An 18,740-nucleotide genomic window follows, 5' to 3' on the forward strand; every position below is an offset into this window, starting at 1 on the left:
GCTAGTCCGCCCCCCCCGGGGGGCTGGGACCCGGACGCCCCCCCACCCCCTCTTCGGGGAAAGCAGACACCGGGACGCTGGGGGGAAACGGGAGGGGGGGGCGCGATCAGGCTGGGGGCGAGAAAAGGAGGATGTGTGTTGTCGGGGAAGGGCTCCCTTTCAGCAGCCCAAGCGTTGTCCAACACGTGAGGCTCATGTGATGGAGAGGAGGGGAAGGTGGCGGGGAGGGAGGTGCAGGGGGAGGGGGGCGGGGGCAGGTCGCTCCTTCCCTCCCCGGCAGCAACCAGACGTGCCTGGAGTCACAGGGTGGAACACGTAGCTCCAATCCACCCACTCGCTCACATTTAACCCAGCCTGCAGCCTCCCAATTACTCCTCGGCTCAGTTCCCCCCTCCCCTCCCCTCCACACACTTCTCCTTCCCTCCCTCTGTCCCTCCCTCCCCACCAGCTCATTCACTTGGCTTGCACGGTCCAGACGTCGCAGGGAGAACAGAAAGACAGTCTGTGCGGGCAGACAGACCCGAGAGGCAGAGGCAGAGAGGGGACTCCTGCACGTTGAGAGCATCCCTCCCTTCGCACCTCCAGCCGCATCCTCCTCTCCCCGGGCTCCCACGGGTTAAGCGCAGGGGACTTCCAGCGGCAGGGGAACAGAAAGAAAGACTTCTCGGGTCTCCTGCGACTCCAGCGAGGGGGGTAGATCCCACGGCCGCCCGCTCCGCGAGTCCCTCACAGGCAGGGCATTAAGTTTTCCGCTCTATCGCCGTGCCATGGAAAGGATCACCAGCGCCCAGCCGCCCCCCGCCTGCCTGGGCAAAGTGCCGGGACTGGAACCCAGCGAGATGGCAGGGTAAGGAAGTTCGGAATCGCGGCGCCCCGCTGCCAGCCGCGCTCCCCCGGGAAGTGCGGGTGCGGGCCAGGCGGGATGGCCCGGGGAAGCCACTGCCCCCCAAGCAAGGCTCTTCCCCAGCTGCCCCTTAAGTCTGCTCAGTCGCCTTTCCCCCGGGTCGCCCCAGACTTGACCTCGTCCGGCTCCCCGACTCTGGCTCAGCTCCGGCGCATCCTGAACTGTTGCCCGAGAGAAGGGACGAAGCCGGGTCTCCCCTTTTCCCCCTTATTAATTCTGCATCCTGTTTGCTTTCCCTGCAGGATGGATTTTGCCCACATGTACCAAGTGTACAAACCGAGGAGAGGATTAAAAAGGAGTGAAGATAACAAGGTAAGAACCCCCGTTCTGCCGCCACCCACCCCACCCCCCACGCGCCCCTCTCGGAATCCTCCCCCTGCGCCCACCGTTAGAGTTTCAATGAAAAGTATTGTCCCGGCTCCGACGGGAGGAAAAGGGAAGAGTAGACGGCCGGGGGATCCAGGACCGGGTCAGCCCGGGCTTTCCGGGGTTGCACTGGAGGTCTGCCCCCGGGCGCCCTTAGGGAACCCCCGGCCGTCCCCTTGCCCGGCTCGCCCACCGTCTCCTTTGCCTTTCAGGAGACCTATAAATTGCCGCACCGACTGATCGAGAAGAAAAGACGTGATCGGATTAATGAGTGCATCGCCCAACTGAAAGACCTTTTACCCGAACATCTCAAACTTACTGTAAGTGAAAACCTGGAGTCTCTCCAAACTCTGCTCGCCGGGGAGGGCGGGCGGGCGGCTGGTGCGCCGCTTTCCCCGCCGTCTTTAGGTACCGCCGGGTACTGCAGCTCCGAAGCCGCCCCCCCGGAGCAGGTTGGCGGCTCCGTCCCCTCTGTCCGCATCCTACCTGGTGCGGAAGCTTCCCTTTCCTACGGGAGAGAGGGACTGGTGAAGGGTGGAAGGGAAGGACACTCCCGACTGGCCTTGGGAAAGGCTTTTTCAGCAGATTTAGGCTTGCTTCCTCCGGGGGCTTTGGAACTTGGTGGTTTCTCAGAGTTCCCTGACTTGACTTGCTGGTCCATTGGTCCTCAGTTTACCCCAAGATGGGAGAGATGCTTTCTTCACTCTCACATATGATTTTCCCATGATTCAGATTCTTTTGTCAGTTTGGAACCGAAACCTAGAGGTCTTACAGCATCGGGGGGGGGGGGGGGGGGGGAGGGAGGGGGCGTAAGGCGGAGAAGAGAAGAGATAGAACTCGGATTTGGTTTTGGATTGTTGTTTGGCTTGATTTGGTTCGGTTTGAAACCAGGAAGTTTTTTAAAGGGAAGGAAATCTCCCGGGGAAAGCCGTTTTGGCTTCCCTTCTCTTAGAACTCCCCCTCTGGTTTGACACCACTGCAGAGAAACGTTATCTCTGGATTCCCCTGAGTTAAGGTCAGGGTACCAGCCGGCTGGAGAAACCTATCTGTCAAATGCTTTCTCTTGAGGCATGTCACTGCTCCCAAAATACCTCCAAGCATAGCTGTCACCTCCTTTTTTATCTTTTAGTTATGGCTGTACATTTGTGAAGCAGCAGTCAGAAATGGCAGCCTAACAAAAAGTTGTTACATGGGAAGGACAGCCTTGCTCCTCCTCCCACCCAGGGCATGTTCATCTCCAGGCTGACTTCACAGTAGGGGGCTCACTCCATTCACCCCCTTTTTCCCCCTCTCTTTTCCAGACTTTGGGTCACTTGGAGAAGGCTGTGGTTCTTGAGCTTACCTTGAAGCATGTGAAAGCACTTACCAACCTGATCGAACAGCAACAACAGAAGATCATGGCCCTTCAGAGTGGCTTACAGGCCGGTGAGGACTCGAGCCTGTTTGGCTCCCAACAGTTTTAGCACAAGGAGAGATTTAGTTTCCACATCTGTTGTAAGAACATCTCTTCCACAAATGAATGGCACACGTTGGTGTGGGCCTTGTCATTTTAATCTTTCCTAAAAGGACAAGTTTTCATCCTGCCATCTGACATGAATACAGATTACTCTATTGGGGACATATTTGCATGCACCTTTTTGCTTTTATTATCTTAGTTCTGTGAATTTTTTTTAATACTAAAGTAATTGCCTATTATACGCTGAAGTTTATGATTTGTTTCTTCTAAAAGGTTTCATCTTCCCTATCATTTTAAAAAATGTTTTTCTACTAGATTTCATCTTATTTTAAAACTTAGTAGAAGAAACAAGTCATAAGTTCCACTTTTGAGGGGGGAGAGGTGGTCTTCAGAATTTCTAGTCACAGTTCCCTCAGTCACTTGAGAGGAGACTGCTGGCTTACACCCGTTCTTGATTTATTCACTCTCTTATCACCGTGGGTGGCATAAACTTGCCCCTGGCAGTGGCACAAGAACAATTTTCCATTTCTTTGTGCTGTTCCTTGAATAGCCACTAGGTATATTGGTGGAGTTGGGAAATCTGATTTCAGGACCCAAGTTTAGTCATCCATTTTCATTGACTTCCAGGGAGCAGTTGGAAGGACTCTTCCTGTCCTGTACCTTCTAAGTAGTAATATTTAAGTTTATAAGCCATTTTTTACATTTTTCTCCTTCCTCTGTGATGACCTCATTCTCCCTTAGGCATTTTGGTCACTCACCTAAAGATGACCCTGAAAGTATCAACCAGGGGATTTGGAACCCGACACAACAATTTTCCTTCGGTTTTTTTCACACGTTTGAATTAGGGATACAAATATTTTATTATCTACTGGGAGGAGGAGGGGAGGCGAACAGTGTGAAGATTTAGGACAGTTGCTCCAAAATGCAACATTTACAGATAAAGGAGCATTTTTGTGGGATGAACCATTGAAAATAAGTTTTCTTAGGGTCCAACCTGTTATGAGAAACTGAATAATCTCTGTCCACAAAGAAATTAATATTCTTAGAATCTTATATTTAGAACTGGATAAGGCTTGGAGGTCACCTAATCCAAGCCTCACATTTTATAGATAAGGAAACTTCCAAGAGCAGGGAGGTCACTAAGGCATAAGTGGAAGAGTTAGAATTCAAACTGAAGTCCTCTGGTTCCAGCGTTTTTTCCACTCAACTAGCTGGCCCATAGTCTTATACTAGGGAGTTCCCTTCTATTAATTAGTTGAGTCGTTTTATTTTTGGTGGTTGATACCCTTCTAAAGTTTCTTCTGTTTTGTGTTTTCTCCCAGGTGAGCTATCCTCAAGAAACCTTGATGCCGGCCAGGAGATGTTCTGCTCTGGTTTCCAGATGTGTGCCAGGGAGGTGCTGCAGTACCTGGCAAAGCACGAAAGTAGTCGGGATCTGAAATCTTCGGCTCTGGTCAGTCACCTCCACCGCATGGTCTCCGAGGTGGTACAGGGTGGAGCTGGCCACAAGCCTGGTGATCCCACCCCCAAAATGATGGACTTCAAAGAGAAGCCCAGCTCCCTGACCAAAGGCACCGAAGGGCACGGGAAAAATTGTGTTCCAGTCATCCAAAGGACTTTTGCCCATTCGAGTGGCGAGCAGAGTGGAAGTGATACAGACACAGACAGTGGTTACGGAGGGGAATTGGAGAAAAGTGACTCTAAAGCTGACCAGCAGTATTTTAAAAATGATAATGAACATAAATACCCCCTGGGAGAAAGAGTAAGCGCCATTAAGCAAGAATCCGAAGATCCACCTGCAAAAAAGACCAGACTAGAAATGTCTGACAGGGAAAGCCATTTTAGCAGCGATCTGATCGGGTCTTCCTTTCTGGGCCCTCACCCTCACCAGCCTCCCTTCTGCCTGCCTTTTTATTTGATCCCGCCATCCGCAACGGCCTATCTTCCCATGTTGGAGAAGTGCTGGTATCCCACCTCGGTCCCAGTCTTGTACCCTGGGCTCCCCGCTTCAGCGACAGCTCTCACCGGCTTCATGAACCCAGAGAAGATCCCTCCTCCCTTGCTGATGCCCCAGAGACTCCCTTCTCCACTGCCATCCCATTCCTCCATCGACTCGGCTCTGCTCCAGGCTCTGAAGCAGATCCCACCTTTAAACTTGGAAACCAAAGACTAAAGATAGTGTGACTGCCCTCTTTTATTTTGCCCCTTGGGGAAAAAAAAAATCTAACGAGACTAAGCTTGCATACCCAGAGAAATGGAGGTGTGGAGATTAGGCTTGGCGAGTGTGTTGTATATGTGTGTGTGTGTATTTGTGTGTATGTGTGTATGTATGAATGGCTTAGAGTGCATATGTGTAGGACATGGAAGCCTCATTTGGTTCCAACAGTCAGAAAGCTTAGGGAAAACATGAAGGATGGACCCAGGTTAACATATTGTAGGGTTTGTGTTGTTTAGCATCATTTTGTTTGAATAAAACCTCCCAGATTTTAGCCACCCAGAAAATAGCCATTCAGAACTGTGACTTCTGTTCAGTTATCCAGATTTCAATTTGGGGAGAGGGCTTCCGGGGAGGGTTTTTGTTTTTTGGTGAACTGGAATATGGTACTTTTCATGTGAGGACTTGACAAAGCACAGCTCCCCACCAGGCCCACAGCTTGAGACGGACTTATTCCACCCCACCCATCTCCTAGTATTTTCCGTGTGACTCACACAAAGGGCAGTCAGTCTGAGAACTGGTGTTTGTTCAGCTCCATCCAAAAGCTCTAAAGTAGCCCCCGCTAGCATTGTCCCCGAGTGCTTCAGGGAGACTTAAGATGGCTTTCTCTCCACACCTTGGCCTTGAAGGAGTACATTGAGTATAGTTACTGTTTAAGCTTTATATGGTAATTAACCAATTAAGGGACTAAAATATGTCCAGTTGGACAGCCAAAGAAGGAATGAGGGGTAGCCCTCCAGATCTCTTCGGCTCCCAATTGTCGACTCCTTTTGTAACTGCTGCCCAGGTGTCCAAGGTACAGGAGAGCAGAGAAACCGATTTTAAAAAGCTGCTTAAGTTGCAAGAGGGTGTTTCAGTCTGCCATGGCATGAATTGCTACTTTAAAAAAGCAAATTTGAACATAGTTTTTTTTTTTTTTTTGAAACTTCTGCTAAGTCTTAGCCCTTCAACTGCCTGACCACCCTTGACCAGATCGTTTCTGCAGTGATAGTGCCCCTGTCTGATGGCTTACAGCAACTGTCTTAACTTAAAAAAAAAAAAAAAAAAGGCAAAAAAGCAAAAAAAAAAAAAAAAAAAAAAAAAATCTCCCTAGTTTTCCAAAATATTGTGTCCAGAGTAATTGTCTTCTGAATTGTCTGTCTACGACTGCACCAGCTATTGAATGCACTATGCCTGATTGTGTGTTTTAACTTCTTTTGGGGTATAAAGTTATTGCCTTTATTTGTAAAACTGTTATAAATATATATTATATATAAATATATTAAAAAGTAAAATGTTTCAGATGTTTATTTGTATAATTACTTGATCAAAACAAGTGAGAAACATGAATGTATTTCTGTTTTAAAAGAGAAAAATTTTCTCTAGAGAGAGGTACAGTGTTTATATTTTGGAGCCTCCTTGAAAGTGTAAAATTGTAAATATTTTTATCTATGAGTAAATGTTAAGTAGTCGTTTTAAAATACTTAATAAAAATAATCCTTTTCCTGTGGAAGATAAGGTTGGTCTCCTGTGTTTTTTAAATTTTGAGTTGAACTCAGTGAGATCCATTGATGGGCCAGATAATATATACGTAACTTACATTTTCCTTTCTTTTTAGGTCACAAATAGTTAACTGTCTCAGAGTATAATTCACTTTTCACATGCACAGTGCTAAGTCAGAGCTTAGTCAACTTGATAGGTAAATATTTGGTTTCCTTTTTTTTTTTTTTAAACTAACTCTAGCTGGTGTTTCATAGTCTCCCTCTTAGTTTCAAGCAAAGTTCTTTTTTATTTTTCAGCATGAATTAAATCCTCACAGAATATGGAGTCAGCAGACTCTTGAGAAATGTTGAACAGGGCCTTGATGATAGGGGCTTCAACAGTGATTATGAAATGTTTAATAGATGTTGGGGATGGGACTCGTGCTAGCTTTAGGACTAAGCAGGGACTGGGTTGATGGATAGATCATATCCAGCAAAAGCTGCTGGAGGAAACTTTTCCTAATTATGTTACATCCTTTCTGAACTTCCTGAGATTGGGTGTGTTGGTGTGTGAATGAATATCAGTGTTGCTTAGTCATAGACACTTAAAAAAAAAATGATACAAGGCAAGTATACTGAACAGTGGGCAGAATCTCTCTCGGGCTCAGCCTGAGGTTGGAGCCATTGGCTTTATGGATTTTCAATCAGAAGCTGTGTATCTTAGTTTTAACCTTCAGCATCCCTGGCTTGAGGTTGAGCAGGAGAATGGGTTCTAAATGACTGAACTCCGATCGCTTGGGCTGGCCCACACACTCCAGCCTGAAAGGAGTCTGCCAAACAGAAGCTTCACCTCCCATGCAGTGAAAATGACCTCAGGGAGCTGAAATCCAGGCAAATCACCCCCCCCTTCCCCTCACACACACACACACCACCTGCCAGACACAGACACACTCATCATGGCTGTCCTTTTCAAATGTCACCTTCGATCTCTCCTCCACAGCTTCCTGATGAAGCAGCAAGAGTAGGGAAGCTTCCCCTCAATAAAACCGAATGGAAACATTCAGAATGTCATTATTCTCCCACTTAAAATATACGTGGAGGAATTGGAGAATTTTGGTGTAGCAGAAAGAGCAGAGGGACTGGGAGTCAGCAGACTTTTGGGCCCAGCTACTGGATGATCTTGGATAAGTCATTCTTTTCTAGATCTGCTGTTTGCCTCACCAGCAAAATCAGGGGGTGGGGTTAGAGATGATTTCAGAAAATCTCTCAATGTTCCAAGATTCTGAATCTAGGAAAGTCTTAAGGGACATTGCATTCTGCCTTACAGATGACAATTTCCTCCCGGTAAACAGAATTAGTCTATCTTTGCAGACTAAATACCTAAGTCAGGGACTGGTTTATTTACATCTTTATTCACCGGGGGCAGCAGTGGGGGGGATATGGAGTTTTGGAGTTGAGAGTTGAACGATGGAGTGGGAGCTCAGAGTTTTGGAAACAGGAGGAAGGAGGTTTAAGTCATGTAGCCAAGGCCACAGAGCTTCTAAATTGCAGCGGTGGGTTTTGAATCCAAGTCTTCCAATCCTCCTGCGTTGGTGAGTAAGTAGTCAGGTCTCCCGCACAAAAGTGATCGCGATAGCATTAAGAGCCCAGAGTTAAGGTGGAGGGACTTGGAGAGGGGAAATGAAGAAAAGGGAATTCCTTTTCTTTTCCTTGCTTTTGATCCCCCTGACCAGCCCCAGTGGAAAAGTGGGGTGGCTGACCTGGGAACAGCACTCCGGTGGTACCACAGCCTCCCAAGCCCCACCCTACCTCCCACTCCCTGATTCTGGGCAATGACTCAGGGAGGCAGGTGGTTGGCCAGTGACTCAGGGAGGCAGCTGGTTGGGGAAGGGGGAGGGGAGGAATGGATGGGGTGAAGGTGGTTCCACCAGCTAGTACTAAAAAAGGACTCGAGGCTCCTGTGCACACAAGAATCAGCCCATGGAGTCCTCCCTCCCCTATCACCACCTACTTTCTACATATCTCTCCCTCTGGCTTCACACTGTTAGTTTGTGACTTTCTCCCCTTCAAGGTTGCCCTTGATGTTCATTAGAATGATTTTTATCTAGGGAAAAAATAGTTGGTGAGGGAGTGCAAGGGTGGAGACGGATTTTCTCAGGTCCTGGGTCCTCCAGCCCTCCCTGTGATATTCCTTCCAGTCTTGCCAAAACCCTGAGTTGCTTTAGCAAGAAGGGTTCAGTGTTTTCTTTGGAAAACATCACCTCAGTGCTGATGGCAAATGAGGTTCTTGGACCTAAGTTTCCTCAATTACAAAATGAGGAGCCTGCTCTGAATGGCTTCTGAAGTCCTTTTCAGTTACTGATCCATGTTGCAATGAACTTCCTAGGAACGTGGGGCCTACTACAGCTGAGCAGGCCCCAACTGGGGAGTGGAACAGAGCTGGTGCAGCTGGAAGCTGGGAGTTGGGGGAAGGGCTCAATTTTAAATGTGAGAGGTGGCCGTGTTGGGGGTTAAGAGCTGGAACTGGCAGTTGGGTGATGTAGTGGGAGCTCAGAGTTTTGGAGCTGGGAAATGGAAACGTAGGGGATCTGATGTTGGAGGAAAGGAGGCTGCTGCCGGGAGCTGTGGGAGAAGAGGCCCCCAAGGACCTGGGGGGTGAGGAGGCCTTCAAGGATCTGGGGGGTGAGGAGGCCGCTGGGGAGCTGGGGGCGAGGAGGTCCTGGGGAGCTGGGGGAGAGGAGGCCCCCAAGGAGCTGGGGGAGAGGAGGCCTTCAAGGATCTGGGGGGTGAGGAGGCCGCTGGGGAGCTGGGGGTGAGAAGGCAGTCGGGGAGCTGGGGGAGAGGAGGCCGGCTGGGGAGCTGGGGGAGAGGCCTCCAAGGATCTGGGGAAGAGGAGGCCTCCAAGGATCTGGAGGGTGAGTAGGCGGCCAGGGAGCTGTGGGTGAGGAGGCCGTCAGGGAGCTGGGGGAGAGGAGGCCTCCAAGGATCTGGGGGGTGAGGAGGCCGCTGGGGAGCTGGGGGTGAGAAGGCAGTCGGGGAGCTGGGGGAGAGGAGGCCGGCTGGGGAGCTGGGGGAGAGGCCTCCAAGGATCTGGGGAAGAGGAGGCCTCCAAGGATCTGGGGGGTGAGGAGGCCGCCGGGAGCTGGGGGTGAGGAGGCCCCCAAGGACCTGGGGGATGAGGAGGCCGCCGGGGAGCTGGGGGCGAGGAGGCCCCCAAGGATCTGGGGCGAGGAGGCCCCCAAGGACCTGGGGAGAGGAGGCCCCCAAGGACCTGGGGGGTGAGGAGGCCGCCGGGAGCTGGGGGCGAGGAGGCCCCCAAGGACCTGGGGAGAGGAGGCCCCCAAGGACCTGGGGGGTGAGGAGGCCGCCGGGAGCTGGGGGCGAGGAGGCTGCCGCCGGGAGCTAGGATCTGGCGCGGGGACGCCTCGCTCTCCCGCTTCTGAGCTCATTCTGTTCAGACAGGGTGTGTTGAGTTTCCCCCGGCTTGTTTTGATGGTCTCACCCAGCTCTGACCTGCCTCGAATGTTGACACAATGTCACGTTTCCGACTGCAGCCTTTCATGTGCAGCCCGGGGCTAAATACGGCTGCCGGTTCCTGGAAGCAGACGTGCCTGGCACCGCTTCAGCAGAAACCCGATCCCCGGGGAGGCTTGGCACGGCCCGGGCGGAATACCACCGCAGGCAGCGGACCTTTCGGCCGGGGTTTGCGCCCCCAGAAATAGCACCTGGCAGCCTCCGCACCCCGAAGCCCCCACGTGACGGGAGAGAAGCCCGGGGGAGGAGGGCGAGGCAGGGGGTGGGGAGGAAGCCGGGGAAGCTCGCGCTCACGGCGAGGGGAGCGTGTCTTCGCAGCCGCCCCCCCCCCCCTCCCGGGCCGGGAAGGGGCCGTGAGCCAGGGCTGGCTGGGTGGTACGGGAGCCAGCCCGCGGGACTCCTGGCTCTGACGCTCCAATCCCGCGTCTCCCCGGCCAGTTCCTCCGTCCTCGCCCGTCAGATGAGGGTCTCCGAGTACCCTTCCACACCCGGGTCTGCCACTGATACTATCTGGCTAATAATAATAATGATAACAGCCAACGCTCACTTAAGCCCCCACTGTGCGCCCGGCTCTGGGCTCAGCGTCCCGCAAGCATGCTCTCATTGGAAGCTCACAACGACCCCGGGTCCCATGGAAGGGAGCCGAGACAAAGTGACTCGCCTGGAATATCTTCTCAGGGCAAATTTGAACTCGGGTCCTCCTGATTCCAGGCTCAGCAGCCGACCACAGAGGCACCCGCTCCCGGGAGGTTTTTCCTCACGTCGGAAGAAAGGAAGCTAAATCTCTGACGCTCCCCAAGACCCAGGCCCGCAGCCCTCCCAATGAGATGGGACCTCCGTCTCAATCCTGCCCCGCCCCCTCCCGGGCTGGGACCCCCAGTACCACGCGGCTCCCGGGGGTCCTTCAGATGGCTAACTCCCACGGGAAGGGGACTATTCCACTTTCCCCTTAGCTATGATTGCCCTGAAATCTCTCCCACTCTTAGCATCTCATCTAGGGGACGGTGAAGTGAAACTGCTGGAAAAGAGGAAAAACTGGAGAGCGAGAAGGGCCCCAGGCCTTTGGGCGGGGGAAGCACTGAATGTTAAGTTCAGATTCTTAGAAGTGATAACTTCTATTTCTGTTGTGGTGCTGGAGATTCAAAGACAAAAAAACAAACAAAAAACGCGGTACAGTGGAAGGAAGGGAAAGAAGGAAGGAAGGCAGAAAGAAAGAAAAAAGTGGAAGAAAAGAAGAAAGAAAATGAAAGGAAGGAAGGAAGAGAAAGAGAGGGAAAAGGAGGGAAAGGAGAAGAGAAGAAGGAAAAAAGGAAGGAAGAAATGAAAGAAGAAAGGAAGGATGGAAGGAGGAAGAGAAGGCAGCAGGGAAGAAGGAAGGAAGAAAAAAAGGAAAAAATTAGTATCAAGTAATCACTTTCTATCTAAAAGTTCTATCACTTTTACTTGTATGAATTTGGGCAGGTTACTCATTCCAGGACACACACACACACACACACACTAATTGGGGGAGATAGTAAATGGAATGGAAGGAATCAGGAGAGGCCTTCTGAAGGAGATGACACTTGACATTACAAGAGGAGAAATATGGGAGGAGATGGGGAGTGGTGTGATACCAGGTGTTGATCCTGAGGGCAAAGCTTGGTTTGCCAGCTGAAGGGCAAGGAAGATACCTACTTGTGCCTCTGAAGTAGATACTGATCTCTAAATAGTGACCCTAAGCTTGCAATGCTGTCAGATTTTAGTCCTGATAAGGATCTAATTGCTCCTTTCTGATGAGCTTGGTGATTAACAGAGAGAAAGATGTGTTGTATGTACAAATAATTCTTTATAAAATCCTCTTTAAAAGAAAGAGTACACAGAATTCGACAGGTTCCTAGCCACTCTCTCTTTCCCCACCTGGCCCTACTGCCCTCCTCTTGGTACAAGGAGGTTTCCGAAGGAGGCTGAAGTCATAGAAATCCCCCTGTTGATAGTTATCCCTTCCCTATCTGTCTGGTTGGTTATCATCACTAAACATTAGATTAAACTGGACATGGAGGTTACATTTTGTCTTGTGGCTATTGCTTATGTCTTGTGATACGGTTGAGGAATATCCCAAAACAGTGTGTCTCCCTGTGACCTCCTAGATAAACATAAAATCCCCTATTTGGCTTTTTAAGCCCTTCATAACTTGGTCTCATCCTACATTTCCAGTTTTCTTTCCTTTTAGTTCCCTCAACATATTCTTCACTGCCTCCCTAATTGTTCCTCCAAGAGGGCCATCCAGTTTCAGACTCTGGATTTTCATTGGCTGTCTCTGCTGCCTAGAATTTTCTCCCTCCTCATCTCCATTTCCCAACTTCCCCAGCTTTCTTCAAGACTCAGCTAAAGTCCTGTTGTCTAGTAGAAGAGTTTCCCAATCTCCATTTATGTGGGTGACTTTCCTCCTGAGATTATCTCCAATTTATCCTGTAAATATCTTATTTAGACATAGTTGTTTGCCACATTAGACTTTGAGATCCTCAAGTAGTGATTTTTACCTTTCTTCGTACCTCTAACACTTAGTATAGTGCCGGGCACATGGTAGACATTTGTTACTTGTCTCAACTAGGCTTGGGATCTAGGGAGGTGATGTAGGGCAGTGGGAAAGAAGTATCAAATCCTAATTCTATCACTTTTACTTGTGTGGCTTTGGGCAAGTTACTTATTCCTGGTCTTACACACACACACTTTCTTTCTGCCATTTCTCCTTTATCCCCTTTGAGAAAAAAAGGGAAAGAGGAAAAAAGGAAGGATAAACAAAAAAAGAGAGGAAAGAACAATAAAAGAAGAAAGGAACAGTGAAAGAAAGAAAAAAGGAAAGAAGGAAGAAAGAAAGAGAAAATCCTCATAACTATATCCAGTTAGGTAAAGCAAATTCCCTCATTGGCCCTTTCTAAAAATGCATGTCTGATTTTTGAATACATCACCTCTGCCCATAGGGGATAGTGAAGCATAATGAAGTCAATTGGTATGATTGGAAAGGCAGCGGGGAGGCATTTCTGTCCCCCCAAATTGTCTACTCCTGATGCTAGAAATCCATTCAGGACCAATTTGTTTTATTCTATAATTTAGATAATGTGTAAATTGCAAATTTTGCAAAAACCGTATTCCATTGCTTTCATTTTCACAATTTATTCATGTATTCCCCACCCAAAGGGCACCCACTTTGTTTCCTGGGTGGGGTGGTTTTTTGTTGTTGTTGTTGTTGACTTTTGTTTTTGGCCAGAACCACTCTTTCTTTCCTCAGCTACAATCCAGTCATGATGATTATCCCTGAGTAAATGTCTGACATCAGATCCTTTTCTGAAAACCTACTTTAGAGATTTTCTAATCCAGGAATTCTTAGCCTTTTGTATCTCAGTCTGGAAAAGTTTTGGCCATCCAGAGACACTTCTCAGAATATTGTTTTTAAATGTGCATAAAATAAAGTATATAGGATTGCAAAGGAAACCCATTTTACTGAAATAGTTATCAAAATATTTTTTTAAAAATCAAATTCACAGGCCAAGGTTGGGAACTCCTTCGGATATGACTTCTTCATTTTTAAATATGGAAAAGTTTAAGACCCTAAGGGAGGAAAATGACTTATTAAATGAGACAACAAATAGGGGTGCTGATCTAAGAATTCAGATTTGTTTTTTTCCAACAAAATGAGGGAGGTAGAATGTAGCCCATTTGATGATTGGTTGTTTTTCCCCAATGATAGTCTTTCTTTGGATGCTTTGATGAAGGAAAGGAGGAGAGAATTAGAGGGTGGACCCCTAGGGAAAGAAGAAATCAGTGTAGGAAAAGGGGGCTGGGCTGGGCAAACAGCCACCACTCTGCCATTTTTGTGCATACAGGTGGGCTCAGGTCCTAAATCACAACTTCCTGCAGTTATCCTTGGAAGAGGAAGCTGAGCAGGGGACACCCAGAGATGTCAAGGCTTCCTCCCTCCTTCTCATCCTCCAGGCAAGTTACTACATGCTGGGTGTTTACCAATGCTGGCATTGCAGGATCCCTTGAACTGTGCCCTTATACAAAAGAGACTTTCAAACAAGGAGCACACTGTCCAGGCATGTTCCGAGTCACCAGCACTAGCCTGAGCCAGCCAGCAGAAAGAAATAGGGACAATGTCCAAATTCTCACTTTTCTTAATCCTTTTGTTGTTGGTTTTTCAAAAAATGCCCATTAACTGTACTATTCCCCCCCCAAAAAAAAAATCCCAAAACATAACCCCAAACAACAACAAAATCAAAAATCTTCTCTTTCAGAAACAAAAAACGTTGTACAAAATAGCCACAATGACTATCTTGATGGCATATATAGTATTCTGTACCCATTATCCCCCACTTCTTTGATTATAAGATTTCCCATTTATGTAGTGTTCTGAGATTTGCAGAGAAGTCTCCAATTATTTTGTCATTCGATCTTTATAAGAGTTTTATGAGTTAAATACTTTTTTTTTTTACCAATTGATTTCATTGGTGTGGGAAACCCCTGATGCGGATACCCCCTCTACCTATGCAGATGTGATCTCTAATCTGCAATTTTTATTTTTAGAAAGTTGTACTTACAGAGTAAGTAACTTTCCCAGTATTTGTGGGAACTTAGTATTTCTAGTATTGTAGAATGCTTTGAGATTTGCAAAGTGCTTTCCCTTTGTGACCTCATTTAATCCTTGCTACAAGATGCTGTAGGATGAGGAAAGTGAGGCTGAAAAAAGTAAAAAATGTATTCAGGATTGCATAGTCAGTGGCTGATGAAGAATTCAAAGTTTGAGTTTCCTGACTTTAAATTCAGCACTTTATTTCCCTGGGCTTGTGTTTTCAGAACTCTGGAGTCACTAGGAATTGTATTCACATGAATTCAGATTTCTTTTAACACCATTTCCTTTCCATTACTCACTATTTTCCTGGTTGTGATTTCTTCACTCTGTATCAGTTCATTTGAGATTCCCAAAGTTTCTCTGAATTCCTCAAATTCATTACTGATTATAGGAAAATTGTATTTCATTTTCACAATTTACTCATGTATTCCCCAACCAATGGGCACCTTGCATTTTGTTTTCTTTCTCATTTTTTTTTCCTTTTTGATCTGATTTTTCTTGTGCAGCAAGATAATTGTATAGATAAATTGTGTAAACTTCTTACAAAGTGTACTTGTCAGAGATAGGACTCTCCTACAGCTTTCTCAATTATATAAACAAATATACATATACATATATTGGATTTAGCATATATTTTAATATGTTTAACATATATTGGATCATTTGCCATCTAGGGGAGTGGGTGGGGGGAGAAAGGGAAAATTCGAAACACAAGGTTTTGTGAGGGTCAATATTGAAAAAGTATCCATGCATATGTTTTGAAAATAAAAAGCTTTAATAAAAATAAAAATAAAGACAATGGGCACCTACCTTCTTTCGTAGATATTTTTTCTCTCTCTCCAGAACCATTCTTTTTCAACTACAACCTAATTATAAGATTCTAAAATTTTCAAACCAGGAGGAAGTTTAGCAGTCAATGGGATCAAACTTTATGAAAGAGAAAATTGAGTCTCGAAGAAGTGCTTTTGGAGTCTATTCCCTAATGCAGATTTAATTGCTGTTCATTGAATTAAACTGCAATGGATCAGATTAAATTAGGCAAGGTCACACTAGTTCCCTAGTGGCAAACAGTCCAGACTTCTCTCCTCAGTCCACCTTTGACCTTATTTTTCCACCTCAATCCCTTTTGAGCAAAGGATACCTTTCATTGTTCCTCTTCAGTGCCCTTATTAGAAGGCAAGCTTCTTGAGGGTAAATACTGTCTTTTATTTGCTCATATTTGTATTCCCAACATTTTGCACAATGTCTCACATATAATAGAGCTTAATAAATTATCTATCTATCTACCTGCTTACTTATCTACAAAAGAACCTAGATAACTAATAACTTTCCTTTTTTGAATAGGGAGCATGAGAATACCAGAAAACCAAGGAAATGGCAGAGGGGAAAGGGTGCTGAAGAAAGAGAAAAGGTACTGCCGAAAGAGGTAGAAGATGCTCTCCCTCCAGTTTTCTCCCTACCAAGAATCTGACCACAGCCGCAAAATCTATATTTGCTAAATCATCCCAAGCCCCCTGCTAGTAAAATGATATCCTTCTATTTGTTGTTGGGGACAAATTTTGCTCCTGGGCACCTGGAGAAGCTTTCATGAAAAATGATGCTCTGGCCCCTTGCATTTTAAAATAAGCAACATTACCTTTCATGAACTCTCTCTAGCTCACTGCTCAGGATCTGGTTTCAAGGCCGTTCATCTTACAAGGTGTACTTGTCAGGGATAGGACTCTCCTACAGCTTTCTCAAGAGGTTTGGGCTTTTCTAGTAGGACTGGATTAAGGTAGACTGTGGAGGGAGAAGGCTATGTTTACACCACTTCTCAAAAGGGCTATTTTTATAGGACAGGAACCCCATCTGTCTTTATCTATCTTTTGGGGAAAAAAAAAAGTGTTCTATCTAAAAATCCCAGTTCCTTTAACTACTTTTTCTACAGCTTATTTCTGGTGCTGTCACTTTCTAGGCTGCACTCAATGTCCTTCCTAAAATGTGGTGCCCAGAACTGAACACAACATGTGGATATGGTTTAGCCAGGGCAGAGGTTAGGGGACCTCTTCCCTCACTTTGGGCACTATTAATACCACCTAAAAGGGATTAGGTTTTTCATCTGTCTACTGCATAAGGGTATTGGGAGGAAAGCACTTTACAAACCTCAAAGCACTAGAGAAATAGAAGTATTATCTTCATTTGTGTGCTTCCATTTCTTATCTGTGAAATAAGGCTTCTGAATGACCTCCAATCGGTAAATAATTTATTAAACTCCTATAATATTTTATAGCCACAATCTTCTATGGCCTGACCTTTCCTACTCATTCATTTACTCAAAAAATGTTATTATAAAGTCCTACTATGCGCCAGCTATCGAACTAGTTGGTGGTGAGGCAAAGATAGAATGGAAAGAGGTCCCTTCTTTAAAGGAATTTACATTATATAAAGGAAATAGAATATAAACAAATAAATACTATATGTATATATATATTATATATGTGTGTGTTGTATGTATATGTATACACACATATGTGTGTAATATACATACGTATATACAGTTGTGCAAGTAAGGGATTTTACTAAAATTCCAAAGTACTAATAACTATATTTATATTATCAATAAATCCAGGGGGCTACATCATAGATGGAGGTGGTCAAGTAAACTTTAATGAGCTCATGAAGGGGAGGATGAGGGCAATCTTAAAGATATGTTTAACTCATGTTGGGTGTACACTCTTAGAAAATGAAAGAAGAGGATGAAAGGAATTTAGAGTGCAATTATACAATAATAGTTCTGGGGTGCTTAACATTTGTATCAATGACTTCAAAAATGAATAAATGGCACACCCATCACATTTGCAGTTTACATAAAATAGAAAGAAATAACTAAAACAGTAAACCACAAAATAAAGATCTTAAAAGATCTCAACAGGCTACAGGATTGGACTGAATCTGAAAGGATTAATTCAATAGCCATAAATGTAAAAGTCTTACACATGGAAAAAAAAATCACCTTCAAAAGTACAACAAAGGAGAAATGATTAAATAGAAATTATTCTTTAAAAAAGTCTGTGGGGTTTTAGTAGGCTCCAAGTTCAATATTAGTCAACAATATACTGTAACAATCAAAAAGTCTAATGAAATCTTGGACTTTATTAAAAAGACAGAGATTTCAGAAATAGAAGGTTATAGTGAATCCCACTGTTTTCTGTCCTTGTCAGATCTCATTTCTATTAGAATTATTACTATTATTTCTTTTTCAGATTGCTTTAATTTATTCATCTTTTTAGTTTTCTGTTGTCTTTTGTCTCTAGTATTGATTTTCAGAGATTCTATACAGCTCTGCACTTTTCATTAGAAATGCTTAAAAGCTTTATATTTTCTTAATGTTCTGCTTCTTTTTCTTAAAGGATTATAGGGTTGTTTTTTTGTTTTGTTTTTTACTGATAAGCATTTTTAGCCTTTTGCTATATTGTATTCCAAAATTTCTCTTCCATGATTGTAGTTACAGTGTAGAATTATGTGATCCTGACTATGGTTCTTTGGTATTTGAATTCTTTCTTTCTGGCTTTTTGCATTATTATTTTTTCTTGACCTACAAATTTTGTATTTTGATTATGACATTTCTGAGTGCTTTCAATTTGAAATTTCTTTCAGAATCTGGATTCTTTTTTCATTCATCCTTGTGTTCTTTTTTCTCCCAATGGTATTTTATTTTCCAAATACATGTGAAGATAGTTTTCAACATAAATTTTTATAAGACTTCATGTTCCAAATTTTTCTCTCTTCCTCTCTTTAACTCCCCACCCAAGACAGCAAGTAACCTGATATAGGTTAAATATGTGCAATTCTCTTAAATATATTTCCATATTTGTCATGCTGTGTGAAAAAAATCAGACCTAAAGGGAGGAAAAAAAGCATGAGAAAAAAAAGAAAACAAACAAAAAGTGAAAGTATTACCCTTCAATCCACATTGTCTCCATAATTCTCTCTCTGCGTGTGACTGGTATTTTCTAATTTATTAGTTATCTAGGTTAGTGTCACACACACACACACACAAATCACCATGAATTAAAGCAGTTCCTTGTTGAGAAGAGCCAAATTCATCACAATTAATCATCACATAATCTTATTGTTACAATGTACAATGTTCTCTTGGTCCTGCTCACTTCACTCAGCATCAGACTGAAATCAGCCTGCTCCTCATTTCTTAAAGA

At 45.4% G+C, this 18,740-nt stretch overlaps 1 protein-coding gene across 1 annotated transcript; it reads left to right on the forward strand.

Annotated features, from left to right (window-relative positions):
* Positions 1-262: 262 nt before the first annotated feature.
* BHLHE40 (basic helix-loop-helix family member e40) lies at positions 263-6,438 on the forward strand. Its single transcript, XM_051981280.1, has 5 exons — positions 263-847; positions 1,147-1,216; positions 1,483-1,590; positions 2,572-2,695; positions 4,049-6,438. The coding sequence occupies exons 1-5, from the start codon at positions 768-770 to the stop codon at positions 4,897-4,899; spliced, it is 1,233 nt and encodes a 410-aa protein (XP_051837240.1). The 5' UTR covers positions 263-767; the 3' UTR covers positions 4,900-6,438.
* Positions 6,439-18,740: the final 12,302 nt, after the last annotated feature.

This window comes from Antechinus flavipes, chromosome 1 (assembly GCF_016432865.1).
Source record: "Antechinus flavipes isolate AdamAnt ecotype Samford, QLD, Australia chromosome 1, AdamAnt_v2, whole genome shotgun sequence".
In the NCBI taxonomy this organism is placed as follows: Eukaryota; Metazoa; Chordata; class Mammalia; order Dasyuromorphia; family Dasyuridae; genus Antechinus; species Antechinus flavipes.